Source organism: Choloepus didactylus, chromosome 1, assembly GCF_015220235.1.
Source record: "Choloepus didactylus isolate mChoDid1 chromosome 1, mChoDid1.pri, whole genome shotgun sequence".
NCBI classification, from domain to species: Eukaryota; Metazoa; Chordata; class Mammalia; order Pilosa; family Megalonychidae; genus Choloepus; species Choloepus didactylus.
In genome coordinates, this window is record NC_051307.1 from 164,107,587 (window position 1) to 164,130,613 (window position 23,027).

The 23,027-nt window shown below is 34.7% G+C and overlaps 1 protein-coding gene across 2 annotated transcripts in view; it reads right to left on the reverse strand.

Annotated features, from left to right (window-relative positions):
- The window catches only part of DNAJC13 (DnaJ heat shock protein family (Hsp40) member C13), a 144,057-nt gene that overhangs the window by 18,086 nt on the left and 102,944 nt on the right, over positions 1-23,027 (reverse strand). For both annotated transcript variants that reach the window (XR_005218125.1, XM_037844832.1), the window contains 12 exons: positions 22,912-22,990; positions 21,322-21,457; positions 19,024-19,208; positions 18,512-18,586; positions 17,167-17,286; positions 13,588-13,767; positions 12,757-12,924; positions 10,396-10,509; positions 8,984-9,100; positions 7,610-7,787; positions 5,732-5,823; positions 1,924-2,023 (listed from right to left, as the gene is read on the reverse strand). Coding sequence is in view for 1 of the 2 variants with exons in the window: in XM_037844832.1 (XP_037700760.1) it covers positions 1,924-2,023; positions 5,732-5,823; positions 7,610-7,787; positions 8,984-9,100; positions 10,396-10,509; positions 12,757-12,924; positions 13,588-13,767; positions 17,167-17,286; positions 18,512-18,586; positions 19,024-19,208; positions 21,322-21,457; positions 22,912-22,990 (1,544 nt within the window). In the remaining variant the exon portion in view is untranslated. The remainder of the gene's footprint in view (positions 1-1,923; positions 2,024-5,731; positions 5,824-7,609; positions 7,788-8,983; positions 9,101-10,395; positions 10,510-12,756; positions 12,925-13,587; positions 13,768-17,166; positions 17,287-18,511; positions 18,587-19,023; positions 19,209-21,321; positions 21,458-22,911; positions 22,991-23,027) is intronic.

Genomic DNA, 23,027 nt, shown 5'->3' on the forward strand with positions numbered 1-23,027 from the left:
CTACAGAGAAAAAGACATTTTAAAGTTATGCCTCATCTTGTTTATAGGGCATCAACTCTTTGTCAGGCATTCAACTAGGTGTTCTACACAGGGTATTGTACTTAATCTTCACAATAACCAGAGAGAGGTATTATCATGGCAATGTTACAAATGAGGATGTGCACGCTCAAAGCCCAAGGCTTCATAGCTAGTGAGCAGTACAGTGGGTTTTATATCCATGTCTGTTGATCCACACTCATAACTGCTATGCATACTGTCTTTCTCCATGATTGTTAACTACATACTCAAAATCTTCTCACCTCCTGACACTCTGGGGGTACCACCTTAGGGAACAGAAAAATAAAAGAGTAGGAAACAGCAGTTGCAAGACACTGTTCCACTGTAAACCTAACATCACCCTTCCGGACATAGCCTGTGGCCAGCCCCCACCCCATGTCATTGCTATACAACATGTAAGTATGTTGGGCTATTGGACTTTATTCCTCTAGAATCAAATGGGAATGAGAGACAAGTGGCAAAGGAGTAAAGGGATGGCAAAGAGAATAAAGGCTAAGGGGGGAGGAGGAGGAGGAGGAGGAGGAAGAGGAAAACAACAATGACAACAATGAAGGCTGGTCGCTGGGCTGGGCTAAGTTAACATGCAGGAGAATAAACATTAAAAGGAGATTCCTAAGAGAAGCAACAACACATTATTGATTTAAAATTTTATATAACTTATTGTCCCTTAGCAAACAGTGTAAGATACATAATTTAGTCTAAAATATCAATCATAGTAGAGTAGGCTAAAAACTGTAGATATCAACTATTTTACCTTTTAGATTAAAATATTGACTAGACCATATAAGTCAGGTATGAATACAAAATTACACTTTCAAATTATGATTTCTGTACCATACTTTCTTTCATCAGCCAGCTTAATTTGCACTTCACAAAGCTATTAAAAATCAAGACAAAAGAAAACCCAACTAAGGTTGTAGATATGGGGGAAATAATCTGTAAATAACTTTTTAAAGTTGCCAGTTTAAAGAGGTATTTCAAACGTCATTTATCCAAGAAAACAATATTATTCAATGGAAATTAACAACTCAATTCAGTTCACCAAACATAAGCACCTAACATGTGCAAGACACTAAGGCATAAAATGAATGAATGAGACAGGGCTCCTAGTCCAAGGAGGTGAGTAGCTGTGAAGCCAAGACTAACATGACTTCCAAGGATTTGGCAGTCACTTGAGAATGTATTCTGATGGTCAGTGGTGAGGTTGGAGTTATATTCCAGATACCTGAAAAATTCAGTAATATTGCCTTTGAAAAGCAATCTCAAGGTTGGTTCTAGCACATCTACTATTTTAAGCTTGACAATCATACAATTTTGAAGAGTGTAGCTATTTTCAAGAAATCACGTTGGTATATTTTTAAAAGTGATTTTGCCTTGGTGGTAAGTCTCTATCAGCATCAAATTAGTAAATATAAACTATGTAGGATTGAATTCTAAGCTGAACACAATGTGATCTTTATCTCAAGCATGTTTTCTATTGCACAAGAGCAATTATGGTTTTTATATGTTTTTTAATGTTTCTATCATCTAAGAGCAGATCTGTTTTTATGTTTATGGAACACTAGTCAATTCTCAATACTTATGTGTGGATTATAGTCAGTAAATTGAAAATGCTCACTTATTTGCCTTTATTAGTAGTGCTTTTGGACCTCTCTCTACCCCCAACTTTCAAATCTGATGTATGAAATCCAAAATAATTGCATCAATTTAAAACATAATTAAGAAGACAAATCTATTATAAAGAATACCACATAAAATAGTCCAAAACTAAGCATGGATGACATTATGTCTGAGGTTTCACATCATTTATGTAACTGCTTCCCTCTATGGGTTGTTTTCCAAAATTCCATTTGTGGAAATACATACTTGATGGCAATGAATGTAGAAGAGCTAATAAATTGGATAAAACCATTGATTCAGCAATATTGTTGACACAATCTTGGTTAGATGTCACAATATTCACAACCTGAAAATTAATCAACAGAATAATTAAGAGTTTTCGAAAGACTTTCAGACCTAAACTGAACTAAGTCATGCAGGATTTACAAAAATGAGAAAAAATTTGGAGGACAAAATATTAAATTTTAAGAGAAGAGTTTAATTTTAATAGATTGGCTTTATTACTTTGCTCTTTTGAGATATAAAAATGTTAACGCTTAAGTATGTATTACATACATTCATTCCTATTAATTTAGAGGTAAGAATTAAATATAGCGCTCTAACAATGCTTCAGCACCAATAAGTTAGAAAATGAGGCTTATAAGAGGGCTTTAATCCTATACCAGGACACATTCCAGAACTATGGCGGACAATGTAGAACTATCGTGGACTAGTTTTTCCAATTAAAGTTACAAAGTGCTTAAAAGAGACATTTCTCTGAAGAGGAAATACAAATGGCTAACAAACACATGAAAAAATGTTCATCTTCACTAGCTATTAGGGAGATGCAAATCAAGACTACAATGAGATATCATCTCACACCAGTAAGAATGGCTGCCATTAAACAGGAAACTACAAATGCTGGAGAGGATGTGGAGAAATTGTAACTCTTATTCATTACTGGTTGAACTGTATAATGGTACAGCCACTCTGGAAGACAGTTTGGCGGTTCCTCAGAAAACTAGGTATTGAGTCACCCTATGATCCAGCAATTTCACTTCTCGGTATTTACCCAGAAGATCTGAAAGCAGTGAACAAACAGTTATCTGCACCCTGATGTTCACAGCAGCATTGTTCACAATTGCCAATAGATGGAAACAATCCAGATTTCCTTCAACAGATGAGTGGATAAACAAAATGTGGAAGATACACATGATGGAATACTACGTGGCAGTAAGAAGGAATGAGGTGGTGAAATATGACAATAAGGATGAACCTTGAACACATAATGCTGAGTGAAACAAGTTAGAAAGAAAAGGAGAGATATTGTATATTACCACTAATATAAACTCTGAAAAATTTAAAATAAATGTCTTATAATATAGAATACAGGGGACCTAGAAATAGTCAGAAGCTAGTGAGGGGGAATGATAATATGAACAGATATGATAATGAGGGTGATCTTAATGGTATGGGAATGGTCAGGTGTGACTATGGTTCGCTAATGGGATTATAAGTATCACTGACACACTGAAGACAAACATGTTCGTAAATGGTTGTTTAAAGGAATGTAACCCACAGAGCAGCACCACAAACCTAAATAAATATTAGCAGGGTACACTTATAAGGTATGACACTGGTGCAGAGGGTTAACAACAGACTGGTTAGGAAAAACTACTCATCATGTAATAATGACTATATTTAATAGGAGTATCTTACCAACAATACACTAATACTAGGGATGAATAATTAGCAGCTGATAAGAGCTCTGGGAAGTATTATGTTATGATAATTGTTTAAAGATGAGAGTGATGATGATTGTACAACCAGGTGAAGATTATGTAAGAAACTGACCATTTATCTTGGGACAGAATATATATTAAGTGAAGTTAGGAGCCCACTACTTTATAAATCAAGCCCTCGATTCAAGGCTTGCTCTTGTGAAATTTAGGGCTGTAAATAGGAGGCTGAGCCCTCCTATAATTATGCCTAAGAGGCACTTCTAGGGAACCTCTTTTGTTGCTCAGATGTGGCCTTTCTCTCTCTAAGCCCAACTAGGCAAATAAATTCATTAACCTCTCCCCCAATGAGGGACATGACTCCCAGGGGAATGAATCTCCCTGGCAATGTGGGACATGACTCCCAGGAATGAGCCTAGCCCTGGCAGCGAGGGATTGAAAATGCCTAATTGACCAAAAGGGGGGAGAAAAGAAAGGTACCAAGCTGAAGTCACAGTGGCTGAGAGATCCCAAATAGAGTTGAGAGGCTTTCCTGGAGGTTTCTTTTATGCAAGCTCCAGCTAGATATCCCAAATGGCCACAGTATGCAATGCCCTTACCAAAAGTAGTCTCTAAATACCAAGGCCCCTACCTGGGATTCTATAAAAGATTCATTCACTAAGTAAGTTTTCTCTCTCAGAAATTTAAATCCACCAAAGTGTTCCTATACCAGACAAGTCCTAAAACCTAAAGTCAACAGACTCTTTAAGAACAACAATCAGATGCAGCCCCCTTGCCCACACTGTCGACACTCCCTTTCAATATGAACAAGTTAGGGTGCTCACTGCCTAGATACCCCTGAATATGGAGAAAGAGATTAAGTCAGAGGAAGGGGTAGCAACAAACAAGATAAGATTTAACCAAGGTCTATCAATACTCTAACTTTATATATATATATATATATATGTATATACTTTTAGATGTTGGGGTATTGGAATAGCTGGAAGGAGATAAATGACATGGTGGAATTGTACCCTATTAACATCCTTTGAAATTTGCTCTATAGCTACTCATTGAATTGTGCTTTGAAAGTCTTTACCTTTCTGTATATAACCTATATTGCATAATAAGGAAAGAATTGAAACAGTGGAACTGTAACCCATAACAACTTTTGAAACTACCTATATGACTGCTTGCTGAGCTGTACGCTGGAAATTAACACCTTTCTGTATGTATGTTATATTTTATAATAACAGAAATAGCTGAGGTTGTGGAACTCTGACTCATGACATTCTTTGAAATTTGCTCTCTAACTACTTGTGAAATCGTACTTTGAAAGTTATGACTGTTATGTATATATGTTAAAGTTCACAATTAAAAAAATGTGAAAAAAATACACACACACAAGTGCTTAAAAGAATTTTGTAGGGAAGCATGGTTTTTAATTAGAAGAACATGCTCTTCAAGCTTTTTGCCAATTTAACATTTATTATTCTATTAAAAATCTGTTTTAAACCAAATCATAATATAAGAACATATTATAAAAATCATTCCTAAACCACTCATAAACCTGTTACTGCAGGGCTGATTTTGATATTCTTTGTAACAAATTTTATGTGGTACAATGAGCAGGATCACTCTGGGATGCCCTTACAATGAGCCAGCTGTGATCAGGGACTTCCTGCTTCTCCTAGAGAAGGCCCCACCCAAACAGCTTTCCCATGGAACCAGTGGCTTCATTCCTTCTAAAGGAGGGGCTTCTAACTTCTCTTGGACTCCTAAGGCTCAGGTTCTTTACAGTTGGCTTTTCTAGACAACTGTAATCAGCATCACATTGCAGTTGTCTGTTTATAACCCTCACAGAAAAGGTTGCTTTTATGCTAGATTTATAGGAAGGGAGAACAATGTAGTGGGAAGGGGTAAGGTCCATCCTCTGGAATGCAAATCTACAGTGTCTATTTAGCACAGTGCCCTGGCCTCAATATGCCTCTCTGTAGGGACAATGACAGATCAGGGAACCCCTGCTTGTTCTTCTTGCTGACCAGCATCTTCTAATCTTCCCCAGTAAAGTCTACACCTTAACCCACACCAAATGACTTTCTTCAGTTCATCCCAATCCCTGATGCAAGAGAGATGATGACCACAAAGGGGGCCACCTTGAACGACACTGTGCAGTATACAAACTTCACAATGAGTACATTAATTCAAATTTTAAAAACATAGTCACTTGGCTTTTAGGAGAGATGAAAAAGTATATGCATACTTTCATTCAACTTCAGATACAGATTATTCATGCTTCAAACCATATATAGTAAGGGATAGGAAATACAACATGCTTTAGTACAAAAAACTTTTACCTCTAAAGCCAATTGTTGCACTTGACCAGCTCCATGGACTCGGAGAAGAGAAAATATTAACTTAAAGTGCCCAATGCATTCACCTTCAGAGCCTAAGAAATAAAAATAAAAAGGTTATGTTTTATTTCCCCAGAAATATTCTTAACTATGTATCTTCAGAAAACCAATACACTATTGTTTACCAACAATTTTAAGTCTCTGATAACCCCTTTTAAACATTTGTATACTAAGTGAGTGGAGTATCTCTTAGCATCAGTGAATGTTAAGAGGCAAAAAGCAAGATTAGAGTTTCTAAGGTTTATTTTATTTTCATTCCCATCCCACCCCCTTGTACCCAGGCTAAAAAATAGAACTTCATCAAATAAACAATCTAAATACATCAAATAAACAATCCAAATACAGCCCAAAAACTAAGTTGTAAGGTGGCGCTTTCCCTCTTTACTTCTATACCTTAGGGCTACCCTCAACCTAATTATATTTTGGGAGATTTTTACTTCATTTGGCTTTTAACTAAGGCTGATTTAGACTCTGATACTTCAGGACTATATACATCATTGCCATCATCACAATGAACTCCTTGTTCAGCATATATTTCCTTTTGCTATATGGTAGGCGGAAATATCATGTAATTTGTACTCTTTTGAGGGCTCATGAAATAATTCACTAAGACCCACCCCTTCAACTTAGAGTCTGAGACTCTTATTCTATAAATCCACTGTTTTTAAATTCATTTTCAAACTATGTCTTAGAGCTAAGAACTGTCATGAATACACCAATGACACACAAATCATACTTCTAAACTGTAAGTGAGTATGTAATACTGATGTAAAAACGTTACAGATGGTATAGAAGTAAAATTTCTGGGTAGCTGCATCTCAGATTTTCACAAATTCCAAATCAATAGCCTGTTTTGCTCCAATTTGCTTTGTACCTAATATGCCACTACTAACATTCTACTATGTCAACTCCAGACAGTAAGAAATTGAGTTTTGTTCAGATTTTTATACAAGGCCATTGATACTACTTCAATGTACACCTTGGAAATAAGTTACTTTTCTTAACGCTATTTTCTTACTATCGGTAATTATTATTGGTTATTTTATTTGAATAACTTTTTGGCAATGTAAGTTCTTACAAAAGTAAAAATTTTAGTAGTATTTTAATATGTACTTTGAAAAGAGCAAATAAGTACCAGAAAGGTAAGAATAAGAAGTGTTAAAAAAAAAAAAATGATGTCTTCAAGTAATTTAAATTGAATTTGTATTGTTTTACATTTTTATATTCTGTATTTGTTACAAAATCAATGTTATCAAAGTTTAAAATTGGAAGAGGGTTTCAGAGTTTCACTCATCCACACCCCTGTAGTCAGGCTAGAGTGTAACATTTTGGAAAATGTCCTTTTAAAGAATGGGAACTCTCACACCTTTTTATTATTTCAATTTTTAAACACCAAAGACTTAGGCAGTTATTCAAAAATATAAGTGCACATATGCACATGACACTGTGTTAAGAGACCACAGAAAGGTGAAAATAAGACCAATTAATAAACATAATTCAGGCACTTATACTTGGTGTGTCAACATTTTATTAATATGAAATTTTATATTATCAAATTATTCTGCCTTTTCAACTTACATAAACTCACTTTCTCTTAAAGCTATGAATTCTTCTAAACATGGTGCCCTGACTTCTCTTTCTAGCATACTGTTTATAATGACTTATAAGTCACTACAATGTTTACAAAACATTATAGGGTCAATTTCCCTTAATGCTAAACCAAGTATAACTTTCCCTGAGTTTCCCTAATACAATTAAGAATTAGAATGTTTAGGGCTCTTCTATTGTAGGTTTTTTACTGACAGGGTTACAGTCACACACCTGGATTATATTTTATGACATTTCTTAGAGCTTCCAAAGCCATTTCCACTCTTGGTAAGCGGTCTCCATGTTGCTCTGACTCCACTTTCGCAGCATGTGTGATGGCCATGAAAGTGTGGAGGTACTGGGCCTGGGAGCCTATATAATCCAAGAGACTTGCAGCAAATGCTTTTGGAACCTAAGTCAAGCAGAGAAATAATTGTGAAAACACTGTGTACTCAGAAATAACCTATAACAAAAACTCCCACAGCAAAGGAAAACACTTCATGCTATATAAAGTGAATAAGCATGATTAAATAATACATAAGCACAAATATACCAATGTATAAAAAAGAAGGTGAGGTGCAGAGGGACAGCAAACAAAAGCCAGTTGCATTAGAAGGTGTTTCTCAACTATTTTCACCCTAACACATGAGAGATCTGATACATTCCCAATCAGTATATTACTATAACAGTTCTGAGATTAAAGTAGCTCTTCCCTTTACCAAAGTAACTGCTTATATGATAGTTAACTTCTACAATTTGGCTATATTTTTATAATTAAAAATTACATCTATTTAGAACACAAGTCCAAATGACAGTTTTCAAAGGGACTTCATAAATCACTTAACATATTCTGCTTAATAAGTATTCATGCATGTTATTCTGTGATAAATAATAAACATATGGCTCAGTAAATTCCTTTTTTTTTTTTCTTAAGAACAAGCTATAAAACAAAGCCTCAATTCTTTCCTCCTTAAAAACCAACCAACCACCAACTCATTCCTGTCACCCCTCCAAAACACTAAGAACAAACCAAAACCGTGCAGCAACAAAAAAAAATCCTACATGATCCCTAAGTACTAAGAAGAAAAAGAAGTTCCTCATTTGCTTCTGGAAGTGATTAGGAATCATAAGCAATAACCTGATATGACCATAGTCACTTTCTAAAATATCCCATTACTCCCCACCTATGTTTCCTTATTTTCTTTTAATAATAGGCCAGAGGAGGACTTGTGTGTGTGATGGTGTGATTATTCCATGTGATGAAGTGCTTGAGTGACTGGCCACTGTGAGGTCTCCTTGCACATTTATATGAGACCAGTCAGTTGGAGGAACACATAAACATAATACAGTTGGGGTGGGATCATACATAAAATAAAAGGAATAGCTAGGCAAGGAATAATTTCTTATTCATAAACATCACAAAATTCAATTCTTCAACACTCGAGATAATGAGGCTAGCTATCAATGGTTATCCCATCATATACCCAGATTAGTATAAAGCATTTGGCAAAAAACAGGTATTACTTCAATGTGCACAGTGTGAATAAACTAGTGGCTTTCAATAACAAGTTGAAAGGTAACAGACAAAACTAAAAGTAGAGAGCTTACTTCCAGTTGGAAAGTAGGGACTTCATTATACACCCTAACAAAAATCTCCCCCACAATAAGTTCTTTGGCATGATCACTGTAGACAAATTCTGATCCATAAGTTTTGTCACAATCACCCTTTAAAAAAAAGAAAAGAGACTGTTAGAGGTAAATCAGAATCAATGTCTGCTTTGTAAATCTATCCATATTCAGTTTAATGACTTAACAGAGAAATAATTTGAGAGAGTGAACAGGGAAAACGTGGTGTGATACATGTCTCAGCACTCAATGCAATATTAATGTGATAACCAGTCCCACTGATTCTGGAATAGGCGAATAGGCACAGAGTTACACTATAATTTTTTAGTCCAAAAAAAAATTACTCTGATAACTCATTTTAAAATTTCAAAAGTTTACAGAGGTCAGCCAATGACGTATCTTAGAGCTAGATTTCATAAAGCCAGTATGACACATGGCTTTTCTCATTCCACTCAGCAGGCATTTGGCCTAGTCAGATGTAAGGTGATATAGCTGAGGAATAAGCACATTTGGAAAGGATTTTAAAAAGGAATACCCTGAATGAAAGTTCCGGAAAACAGAATCTCTGTATAAAAATAGGGTCATATTCCATAAGCTGACAAATCAAGAACAATCTTAATTTAAGGAAACAGAACAAGACAGAAAAGAGGAATGGGAGAAAAATATTCCATTTAGGATGGGTCGCAATCATAAGGAATTTAGATTGGAATGAAATAACGTGAAATAAATTGTAAAGTGCTATACGAACAGAAGATGTTATTAGTACAGTTCTGCCAAAAGACAGATGGTGTACAGAAACATGAGACCTGCTCTTCCCCTTAGTCTTGCAAGTCTCAAGAATTTTATCAGGAGAGTTCTGGGGACTATCACAAAATGAGTTAAAAAAGAAATTCTGGATAATTCAGGACATAAACAATGATGGCTATTCTTTAGTAAATTCCAAAGTTGCAAACTCAATTGTCTTCTAAATCAAGAGCCAACTATCTAGTATACCTCTTTTTCTCCCATCCTACTGTCTTTTGTTTTTTTCATGACTTATTAGCTTTTCCACTTCAATGTGGCATGGTAAGAGAAATTATTCAATCTTGATACCAGAAAGCAGCTTCAATTTACTGGGAAAAAGAAGCTGAAGTGAACAATTAAAACAGATAAACAAAATTTAGTTCAATGGAAAACTGCTGTAAGTAGTAAAAACAACAAACAATCTTAACATACGTATTGTTAAATACAACAAGAATGCTATTCTTAAAAGTGCCAAATATTAGGTAGCAAAAAGCTAAGGTTTGATTAATTCCAAATTCAAAACTAGGTTTCTGTTTAGTCAATGCTAGGTTATAATTCCAGTAATCCCATCATAATAAGTTACAGAAGAAATTTATAAAACAATAGCATACTTTTTTAATCATGTTTTCTTGTTGGAATTCAAGAAATTCAAGTAGTTCTGCTCTTGTAGAATTGTTCCATATTAAATAGGGGTTCTCTGTGTTGCTGTTAAGCATCTTCAAAATCTAGAAGACAGAATATTACCTTTTTCTAACGCTTAGGAAAAGAAAATAATAATATAAACTATCATTTATTAAAATCATCTCCTATGTGCCAGGTACTGCAACAGATGCTTTTGCATAATGACTTAAATCTCAAAAATTCTAACAAGTTTAGTGACATCCATTTCGAAGTTGTGAAAAAACAAGGCTGAAAGACATCAAATGATTTGCACCAGGTCTTACAATCTATAAATGGTGAAACTGGGATTCAAATTTGAGTCTGTTTGACATCGAAACTCTTAATATCTGCTCTGCAATGAAATAAGGTATTTTGTGTTAAAGCATTTCATAAAACCTCAGTAAATACAAACTTAAAAAGACTCATTAAACACTACCTTTCTAAACATACATATATATACATATATATATATTCTAAAGAAAATCTAAGTTTTTTTGAAGTATACCCCTAGTAAGGGAAGTAAAATTTATGGACAGAGATTCAGCACAGATTTTCTTGGCCAAACACTTAATCAAACTTCATTAAGTACTTGTGGAGGAATATATTATGACTGCTTAGCTTTCCTACATGCTTTCCCTTTGTTTAGCCTCCCCCCACCCCCACCAAGTGAAAGTGGCAACATAGACATTTAACTCTTCTCTTAAATGTTAAAATAAAAATAATCTTTTACATTTTACATTTACAGAGCTCTATGCTCTGAAAAGCAATTTCACAATCCATTCTCTCCAACTCTACACCCCAATCCTATGAAGAGGGGTTTTACCTCCATCTAACACACAAGCCATCCAATCCCTGTTTTCAAACAATTAACTACTAGTTAAGCAAAATGACTGAAAAATATATGGTTAGGAAATTTCAAAACTTTGAGACACCACAGTTTAAAACTAATTTTACTAAATCCAGATGGAGCTTATGGCAAAAATTAACTCTGAAATGCTATTAATTTTATTATTACTTCCTTTGCTATAGAAATTAATCAGTAATGACAGGTATTTCTGAAGGGAGTACTTTCAGTCAGCGGAATGTTTCACATCAGTGAGCACAAAGTCCAGCAAAAGATTGTGACTGGTATCTAAGGTTCCTCCCTTACTATGGACAGTGAAATGCATTGCCTGCACTAAAAAACAGACCCAATCAGATTGGATTACCAAACAAATACGCTGTTTAAATTCTAAAATACTTTAAATCTTGGGGACTGGAGGACATTTTTTTCCTTATAAATGTAATAGATGATCATCAGAGAAAACAAAATGAAATCAAAAGAGCCCATGATTCTGCTATTCAGGGATAACTACCATTATTAACATATTAGTACAGAAAATTCATCATCTATCCATCCATTCTTTTCTTTTTCTGTTTTGAGGAATATAAGATATTTACATAAAAGTGATAACTTTCCAAGTACAATTTAATAAGTAGTTAGAGAACAAATTTCGAAGAATGTTATGGGTTATAGTTCCACAGTTTCCAGTTATTTCCTTATTGTGAAACATAACATATATGCAAAAAGGTGATAACTATCAAAGTACAATTTAACAAGTAGTTATATAGGAAATTTCCAAGAATGTCATTCATTTTTTTAATACCAAAAATGGGATCTAGCCTTTTCACTTAAAATACCTTAAACATTTTTTAGTGTCTTTGAGTATTGTTTCATAATTTATGGCTAAACAGTATTCCATTTAATGGATTCCTGTAGATTATCTAATTCTCTATTGCTAGATTCTTAGAATGTTCCTCAACAATCCTCAAGAAAGAACCAAACAGATTATGAGCTCTGCCAGGGTCATACTTACTTTTGTCATTTATGTGTGTGTGTGTGTGTGTGCATATTTACTTCTGGGACTTCAACCCTGAGTCTAAACAAGCTATCCTAATAAGAAATAGCCAGAAATAGGCTCTGGGTATACTGACTCTCAGTAGTCTGTCCACTGTGAAACACCATTCTGAGTTAACTCTCTTACTCCATCTCTTTGTACTCAAGGTTAAGTAAGAATTAAAGTGAGCTCCAGAGCTGAGAAACATGTAGTTAATTTACCCTCGACTGGACTACTGGAGCTGATATCATTAGCATCAATCCATAATAACCTGAATTTCTTGGCTAAGAGATAAGCACGTGAATACTTTCAACTTTCGAGTTTCCTAGGGCAATTGGCATAGTTGTATTCCTTTACCACTTAAAGGATCTTACAGTATTCATCAAAACCCAGGCTGCCTCTGTAAGCTTATTTCAAAAACTCTGAAGCACATACCTCAGTAGCGCTAACCACAGCAAGTTTTCTAGCAACATAGGGAGTCAGCATGCCAGCTAAACTTTTTCTTACGGTTGGATTTTCTGGGGTTGCTTGTTCTTCAGCTAGATACCCTCCCAGTCGACTTAGAGCATGGACACTCAGTTTGGCAAGGCTATTGGCTACTTCCTATTGTAAAAAATTAAGACATTAAAGTAGATCTGTTATCTTACATAAGTAACACACTAAACTTTCTGGAATTAAATGTGAATGGTACATATTTAAGAAGCAAAAGGCAAACAGACAAACAAAGGGGACAAGAGTCCCTATCACTGATATCTGAAAGCTTATGCAATAGAGCTTATTCCTTTATTCATAGGAAAGGCCATTGGAGCCTATGGACTCATTTATACCCAATAAAATAGCTTATAGATAATTGGAAGAGAACATTTGGGGGGAGGGTGGGGAGGGTAGACTTTCCAGGTAGAGGCACACATTGACAATATGAGTAATGAATGACAGTGAAAAATATCTATAAAAATATGACAAGTATCCAAGTGTTTGGGAAAGCCGGCTCCAACAGTCCATTATATTTCCCTGAATTATACAACCATACATTCATAATCATAAAGGTGACTGAGTAATCTAGAAAGGATTAAATTAGGTCCAGTATATGCTATTACAAATGCTCTTGCCTTTGAACCCTTCCAGCACAAATGCTTAAGATAAAAATTATCTTGAAAAACAGTTTATCCCCTGGAAGCTCTAAATAGCTGAAGCTTTCTTTCATGTTAATTTAGTATTAGCCTAGGTGTGGGTTCAAATTCAATATTAAAGCAGTATTAAAGTTACCTGCTGGTTTGTCTCTTCGCTTTTCTGAATGCCACTTTCTTCTAGAGTATAGTCATAATTAAACAGATAACCAAGCAGATGCCACAAAATTCCAGCCTGAAATAGGTGTGTCTGTAGCCAGAAATCCACAGCAAAAGAACTTACACATTCTACTCCAATAGCAGCCACACGTGGAATACTCTGAAAGGATAAGAAAAACAGAATTAATTTATAGGGTTAAAGAAAAATTTCCTAGAGGAAATGCAAATCACAACTATAATGACATGCCAATTCACAAACACTAGAATGGCTCTTATTTAAAAAAAATGGAAAATAAGAAGTGCTGGTGAGGATGTAGAGAAAACTGGAACCTTTGCACATTGTTAGTAGTAATGTAAAATGGCGCAACTGCTACGGAAAACAGTTTGGCAATTCCTTAGAAAGTTAAATAAAGAATCACCATATGATCTAGTAATTCCACCTCTGGGTATATACCCCAAAGAACTGAACATAGGGACTCAAACAGATACCTGTATATCATTGTTCACAGCAGCATTATTGACAACAGTCAAAAGGTAGAATCAACCCAAGTGTCCATCAAAACAGATGAATGGATAAACGTGTTGTTTATACATACAGTGGAATATTATTCAGCTGTAAAAGGAATGAAGTTCTGATACATGCTACAACATGGATGAACCTTGAAAACATAATACTGAGTGAAATAAACCAGACCAAAAAGGACAGATATTGTACAGTTCCACTTTTATGAAATATCTAGAATAAGCAAATTCATAAAGGTAAGAGAGTATATTAGTAGTTACCACAGACTGTTGGGGTGGGGGGGTGGGGGTGGGAAAGGAATGGTAAGTTATTGCTTAGTTAGTACAGAGTTTCTGTTTGGGGTGATGAAAAATTTTGGTAATGGATGGTGGTGATGGTAGCATAATATTGTAAATGTAATTAATACCACTGATTTGTACACTTAAAAAATGATTAAAATGGGGAATTTTTGTTATATAACAACAAAAACTTGAAAAAAAAGTTTCCAAGAGAAATTAGTTGCTATAGGTTGCTGTTAAGTTTTTGCAAGCTACTTTACTGTGCAAAATGTTTACCTCCTCTTATATGTTCAATTTGCATGTGAATTTGAGTGCTATATGCTTTAAAGCCTAATATATTTCCCCCACTTGTCACTGACTCAGCATGAAACTGGCCCATCTCCCAGTTTGAATTCCTGGTTCTGGTTCTGGAGGGAGCAGAGTAACCCTCATGCACAAACTGGGAGTGTGTATCCAAACAGGATAAACCCAAACAGACCCACACTGTGGCATATTATAATCAAACAGTTGAATGCTAAAGAAAAGGGAATTCTGAAAGCAGCAAGAGAAAGGCAAAATAAAGAGAAAATTCTGAAAGCTGCAAGAAAAAAGCAACATGTCATGAATAAAGTAGCCTATTAGGTACTTATTTCTCATCTGAAACCATGGAGGCAAGAAGGCAGTGGAATGACAAATTTAAAGTGCTGAAAGCAAAAGTTGCCAACTGAGAATTCTTTATCCAGCAAAACTGACTTTCAAAAATGAGGGAGAGATTAAGACATTCCCTGACATATAAAAGCTAAGGGAGTTCATCACCTCAAGACTGAGACCAGCCTTACTATAGATGCTGAAGAGAGTTGTGCAGTTTGAAAGGAAAGGGCAATAGACAACAGGTCAAAGCCACATGAATAAAGAAAGATCTCCAGTGAGAGTAACAGCAGAGGTAAATGTAAATGCCACTATGATTGAATTTTTCATTTGTAACTTCACTTTTTTTACTTCCTTCAGGATCTAAAAAGCAAATGTATAAAATATAACAACAAACCAGTGGTTTTAGATTCATAATGTATAAACATAATTTGTGACAAGAATTACATAAACATGGGGGGGAGGGTATAGGAACACAGTTTGTATATAGTATTGAAGTCAAACTGGTATCAAAGCAAACAAGATTGTTATAGATTTAGGATGTTAAATTTAAGCCCCATAGTAACTACAAAGAAAATAATGGAGAATATACATGCTTACAGAGACAAAAATTAGAGCAGTTTTCCAAGGGTGGGGGATGGGGGAACGGGGAGTTAATACATAATGGGTGTAGGGATTCTGTTTGGGAGATGGAAAAGTTTTAGTAATGGAAGGTGGTGAAGGTACCCCAATATCGTGAACATGAATAATCCCACTGAATGGTATACTTGGGAGTGGTTGAGATGGTACATTTATGTTGCATATATGATATATATTCCTACAATTAACAAAGAAAGAAAGAACTAAAGAGACAATGACAATTAAAAGCAATACATGATCCTGGATGGGATTTATCAAGGGAGGAGAAAAGGCTCAAAAGGACATTACTGGTATCCTGGAAAATAAACTGTAAACTTTATATCAATGTTAAATTTCTTGAACTTGATAACTGCACTTAAGGTGGTTACATAAGTGCTGTCCTTGTTCTTAGGAAATGCATATGGCAGTTTTAAGTACTAAAGGAGCATGATATATACAATCTATACTAACTGTTAAGAAAATTGATTAATAAATAGACATTGATAGATGGACAGATAGAAAAATATGACAAATGTGGCAAAATGTTAAAATTGGTCAATCTGGGAATCTGGGGGCGGGGGAGGAAAGGGGTATGTTGGAGTTCTTTGCATGGGATTTGTATTATTTTTGTAACTCCCCTGTAAGTTTGAAAGTATTTCAAAATAAAAAGTAAAAAAAAAAAAAAAAATCCTAATATAAAAAGTAACCTTCTGATGAGACATCAGAGTTACTACCTTCGAGGATAGTGTTCAAAGACTGAGGAATGCAATTCTCCTCATTTTGTTTCTAGTACTTTAAAAACAAAAATAGTGGTAAGGCATCAATAGCAACTCACAGGTTAGTGATCTTACGTACATCAATGATACCTTTAGTGCAGGTAAAGAATTTACTGATTTAAATCAGAGTGTGTATCCTTATTAATCACTTCTAAGGACATCAAGTATAGCTGAGGAGAGATTTCCCTCAAAGGCTCCTTACTTCTAGATACCTTTGTCTAATTTCAGCATCTAAATCCTGTTCCATTCCCACACAACTCTCGCTCTGCCCAGTTATTTAAGTCTCTCTTTTCTTCCCAATCATCTAATGCATCTACCCACACTCAACATGCCTCGACAGTTTTGAATTTGGAGGAAATAGTAAGCTCTCAGATCCATAAAGCCTTTCTCACCAGGTAGTGATCTGACTCTAAGTTTTGGGTTCTTAAAGTAGTGTACTTTCATTAGATCTATTTATCCCAGTCTTCTTCTCTCTTTTCCTCCCTGCCTCTCTTCTAATGTTCAGATGGTACCCACCTCCCTTTAGGTATGTCACTCTAGTCTTATTCTTTGTGGGTCAGCTTAGGAGCAAAGCCTTCATTTATAGCAAAGTTTCTGTGTAAAATGCTTTTAAAGATACAAATAATTTACTTAAAAATATTTTTGGGAAAACAACTCATTTTTAATTTGGGTACTTGCTACTTGAAAAGAAAAGCCATTACTGACTGTATCCAGAAAGCATTAAAGATTAATTCTACCTTGCCAAAATACAGCACCCGACAGAGATCCTTGATGATGCTAGGCATTTCTGTGATCTTCTCTCGGCATCCTTCAAACTGAGCAGCCACACTATAGCATTTACTTACATGTCCACACACCTGGAGACAATGTAACATAGTAAAGAGAAACAAGAGTCACATGAACATTCCTTATTTTAAGACACAGCAGAAATTGAATTAGCAGAGATTTGTAAATAATACTTAACAGTATGATAATCCAAAATTAAACAGAATATCTCTATAGGATCACTACTCTCTCTTATTAAGATGACCTACAAATGCAGGAGTTGGCAAACCATGGTCACTATGGCCCACAGGCCAAATTGATCTATGGCTTGTTCTTGTATAACCAGGAAGATAAAAATAGTTTTTACATTTTTAAAGGGTTGTAAAACACATACACAAGCACACACAAGAAAATGTAACAGAGACTGTAATTGGCCACCAAAGTCTCAAACATTTACTCTCTGACCCTTCATAAAAAAATTTTGTCAACTTCTGGATTAAGGTATTTTTGTCCAGCTTATTAACATAGAAGAATATCACAATTCTATTTATGTACTCTTTATGTCAATTAGGTAAGAATAATGAGGACATTTTTATGCTTCCAACATCAATGTAGCCAAACCAATGGACAGCATACAATGGAATGATGAATAGTACCCTTCTTTTAGCAAGAAATAAAGGCATTTCATCTATCAGCTATCAGCTCAACTGCACTCTAAAATACAGGATAAAACTCAAAAGCCTGGACTCAATTGTTCTACATTCTAAATTTTGCTGACATAAACAAAAGACCACATAAAAACATGTGCTCAACAGTGATCTCAATGAACTTAAATTTTCTGTATGCTAAATTCCTAATGAATTTTCTATCAAAGAAGACAAGTATTATAACCTAAAACAAATTAAGTCAATTAAAATACAAGGAATGGAGGCAAAGAGGTAGCGAAGGAAACTATGGGAGGAAGGTGGAAGATATATGAAACAAGAGTTGGAAAATGACAAATGTTTGAAGTTAGGTGATGGGTGCCTAAGAGTTCATTATACTGTTCTCTACTTTAAGAAAAAAACTAAGCCAAAATATCACAAATGGTCTACTGCAGTGGTTCTTAAAGGCTGGTCCCCAGACCATCTCTATCAGCTGGGAATTTGTTAGAAATGCATAGTCTCAGGCTCCCATCCCAGACCCACTGAATCAGAAACTCTGGTGTGGGGCCCAGCAACACATATTTTAATGAACCTTCCAGGTGATTCTGATATATATAAAGTTTGAACCATTGGTCTGGTGTAACTTTCTTGGAACTATTGGTTTTAGCCTCACCTGTACTGACATGTCACTTGGTTTACTAGAATGATTTAAGACAGCCACACAGCGACTAAATGCCTCTTGTAACACCTGTAAAGAAAAGAGCCAGCCATTAACTTTCCATTTTTTTGACTTTAAGTTTAAGAAGCCTTTTATAGAGGAAATAAAATATAAATAACCTTTTATGTTAGATATTTGGTAAAGAAATGTTGGCTCAATAAACATTTGTTAAATACACAAATAAACAAATGACTCCCAGCAGTTTCTATTTAAGCTACTTTGTAATCAATATTAAGTAAACTAAATTTGAACTCAAGATGTTCCAAGTCACATTATAAAATAAAGCGTCATTTTCACTTTTAATTCTGGTATTAGAATATAAAGAAAAACATATTGTGTCACTAGCTGGAAAAAATTAAAGTAAATAACTACCAACTGTATTTGCACTTTGTGAAATCTCTATTGCCAAAATTCATATAATGTACCTAGATGAGGTTAAAGATAAGCATATGGTCATTCCACATTACCTCTATTCCATTCTCCCTTCTGAGCTCTTCGGCATTGAGGGCAGAACAGTTGACAGTGTGGAAAGCCAGCTCTGCAGCAGCAGGCAATAATGGTGATTCTTTTGAGAAAAGAAAGTCATCTGAAGTTTCCATTGTTATAGTTCTAATCAGCATGGGGTATCCTGCATACTTGTAAGGCTGTAAATCTGAAATAATGAGAGGTTAGTGTTGGGAAAACGAAAAACAAAAAAAAATGATCATACTGAGGTTTTAAGTAGCTTCGACACTGTTCAATTACGTTGCCTTAAAAAATGAAGATAAAATATTCGACATCTCAAGTCTCCACATTCTAGCTTATAAAAAGAAATTAAACCTATTACAAATCCCTTGGCGCTCTCCTTTTCCAGCAAACCTGTTTACTTGATTTCTCTAAACTGTTTCCACTAGAAAAACAGTATTTCCAGGTAAATTAATTCAACATGGTGTATAGTTGTTTAGATTCTACTTCCTATGTTGTTCATGTATTTTTGTAACTTTTCATCTAATCAAAGACAGTCAGATATAAGCCAATGAACCTGAAAATGTATTTACACTCACAATACACTACTTTATAAAGATAAAAGACTGTGAGAAGACAACATTTTATTTAAGTGAGAGTGAATATTTATATTCTGCTTTCTGGATAACAAGTGCATTTTTCTTTCTATTTTACCAGTTACCTTAAAATAAAAGTTTGAAATAATGCATATAAGGTTACCAGAAATACAAAATAGAATTACATAATTTCTTAACTGTATTTAACCAGTTCTATGTTTTGATAAGCAAATTTAAAAGTGAAAGCTAAATTGTACATGTGCGCAACTGCTGTTTGTTGGTTTGTTTGTTTTTTAATTAACCTATCAGGCAGGAACATGCAAATTAATTGTGGCTTTATGAGCATCTCTGATATGCAACTTGAGAATCAGCATGAAGTTTTGCCTTTTGAGGATGACTAATAATCTGCCTTAAGTTAAAACTCATTTCTAAAATTGCTTTTAAAAAAAAAAGCACCTTGGAACTGGTCCTAATATTTCTTATAGGACACACAGAAACATAGATTTGCCAGGAAAGAATAGTAAATTAATTTCAGATAAGGACCCAATCTGAGAACTTACTAGGTATAAACTGACTTTGGGGAAGTGGAAGCAGTAGTCTGAAAAAACATTATGGCCCTGACAAAGGACAAACCACTGGTGAGCCACAACTGTAGCTTGTGACTAATACAGAAATATCAATCACTCACAAATAACCACAGGTTTTGAAAAAGGCTTCTATGATCATTCTGATTAGAGGTAAATGCCATATAACTAAAATGTTTTACAAATATGTTCTGTTCAATTGATACACAATGGTGAATCAATCCATCCATGTTCCCTTTGGCAATTCAAATGCTAGATCCCTGAGCTATTCCCTCCAATATTTAAACTGCAGCACCTCTTGCCTTTGATTACACAGTATTCCTCATATCTATCTCAAATACCCATTGCCGCTCTTCCTCCTCTCCCAAAGCCATTTTATAGCAAACAGGTCTATTTTGTCCTGCAAGCCAAGTCTAGTTCCTAAGCCTATGGAAATCTGCCATATTGAATCCAACCTTTCACCTCCAAAAAAGGCTTAAAAGTTTTCACCAAACTCCTGGCTTTCTAGGATGTTACTGTGAGGGCTACCACAAATGTCCCTGCAAACTCACTGGAAATCCCTTAATAAACCTGTACTCTGATAGAACAACAATTTCATCTGTAACAGTTTTAAAGTCTCATAGGACCAGAGGGTTTTAGGAGTTACCATGGGAAATGGAAAGCATATGATAATTTGAAAAGTTTCTGCTGCTTTTTAAAAACCAGATCACTTTTGGTGTTTTCAAATTTCAGCCTTTAAGAGTTACAATAGGCACAGTCTTTTATATGTGATGTAAGAACATTAATTCAATGATGCTTAAATTCTAGATTCCTTTTGAGATCTCATTTAATATGTTTAATGCTAAATGACAAAACACAAAAACCAACTAAGTAACTTCATAGAACTGAACTATCCTTTAAGAATGAATAATTAAAGCTTGTTGGAAATGTTGATACCACTGAAAAACATAGCTAAGAAGGGAAAGGTATAAACAAAACATTTTGGTCCTTCCTACCTGAAAGATACTCTTGTGCTATATTTAAAATGTGATTCCAAGAGTCTTTTGCAGTAATAATTCTAAATCTATTAGACTATGCTATAGAAACAATATGGTAGAATTAGCTGAATAATAAATGAAATTTTGGGAATAACACGTCTTACCTTCTTTATGACGGTTGAAGAGAATGCTCTGTGTTTTCAGAATCAAAATTATATTCTCTGGATCTGGTCCATCTACTATTTTTGCTGATTTGGTACATAAAAATTCATATGCTTTATTTACTTTTTCAAACATATCCTATATGTAACCAAAGATAATTAACTTAATTTAGAACATCTCAAATCACAAACACAATACAGCTGGTTTGTATTTAACAACTTTAACTTCTTCAGTGGTTATTTTATTTTGTTTTTTACATTAAGGAATTTATTACAACTGTAATTTAGGTGGCATACATGTAGGGTGAAACTATTTTTTCAAATAGCTATCCAATTATCCCAATATCATTTAATAAAAAACTCCTTTCTTCACTGATTTATATCATATATATCATATTAAATATATATATATATATATATAAACAGTTTCTGAGTTATGATAAAAATAATTATGAGAGTGGCTACTATTTATTAAGCACCATGCCAGGCACTGTGCTAAATGTGTTACACACACAGTATCTCATTTAACTTGCAAAACAGCCATGTGAAGTATGTACCATTATTATCCTCATTTTTTTTTAGATAAGGATATTGTAACTTAGAGGAGTTAAATAACTTGCCTAAAGTCACAAAGTCAATTGGTGGCAGAGCTAAGACTTACACCCAAGTCTGATTCCTAAATCCACGCTCTTAAACTACTATACTATATTTTGTTCCATTGGTCTGGGTGTTGATTTTTCTGTCAGTATTGCACTGCTTTACTATTATAGCTTTATACAATGTTTTAATATATGGTAGGTTAAGTCTGGCAATTCAATACTAAATTCAAAATTTTCCTATGTTGATTGTTTTTTCTTCCAGATGAACTGTAAATTACTACTAGGTTTTCAAAAATACCCCAGGCTTTTGATAAGAAAATGCTTTGAACACATAAAAGTTCCATTCAGGAATATTGTGTCTTTCCCCAATGAAAAACACTGATCTGGAAATCAGTGGAAATTACTCTAAGTTTCCAGCAATGGACAGACTATCCAGTCCTCATTTCGGGGTTCTTGTGTGTTTTCAACTTCTAGATACCCTCACTGATATTTTAATAAGAAGTTAGAAGAGGTGGGATCAGGGAATGCCGGCAGCAGAGGTTTTCAAACCTCAACCAAATTTTCTACTTCTTCAGTTAGAGTAATCTGGAATTGGCTGTTATGAGAAAAAAATACACAAACTGCCCAAAGAAATCTGTATGGCAATGACATCAATTACAAATGAATAAACCCCATCCACATTCCTAACTTTCAATTATTATTGTGATTGCCCATTAAAATTGAATGTCAAACAGACATGGGTAAGGAGAAAGAATAAAATTCATAAATTACTAATCAAAAAGATAAACTCTGGTAAACTCTGGAAGGACCACGAAGGCAGACATTCATGCAGAAAATGTAGGCAAGTGGGCTGGAAGTTTATTAAACATACACTAATCACATCTTACAAAGCAGACACTAGGACAGAAGGTAAGTATATCTTTTTTTCTTTCTAAGTAGTAATAAAACAAAAGGAAGATAACCCAAGTGCCCTAATGCCAAAGGCAGTACATACCCTCCCTTCTGGATTCTTATCAGGGTGATACTTTTGTGCAAGTCTGAAGTAAGCTTTTCTAATCTTGCTCTCATCATGCCTGTTAAGTAGGAAAATTGTGTTATGAGTACAGTAAG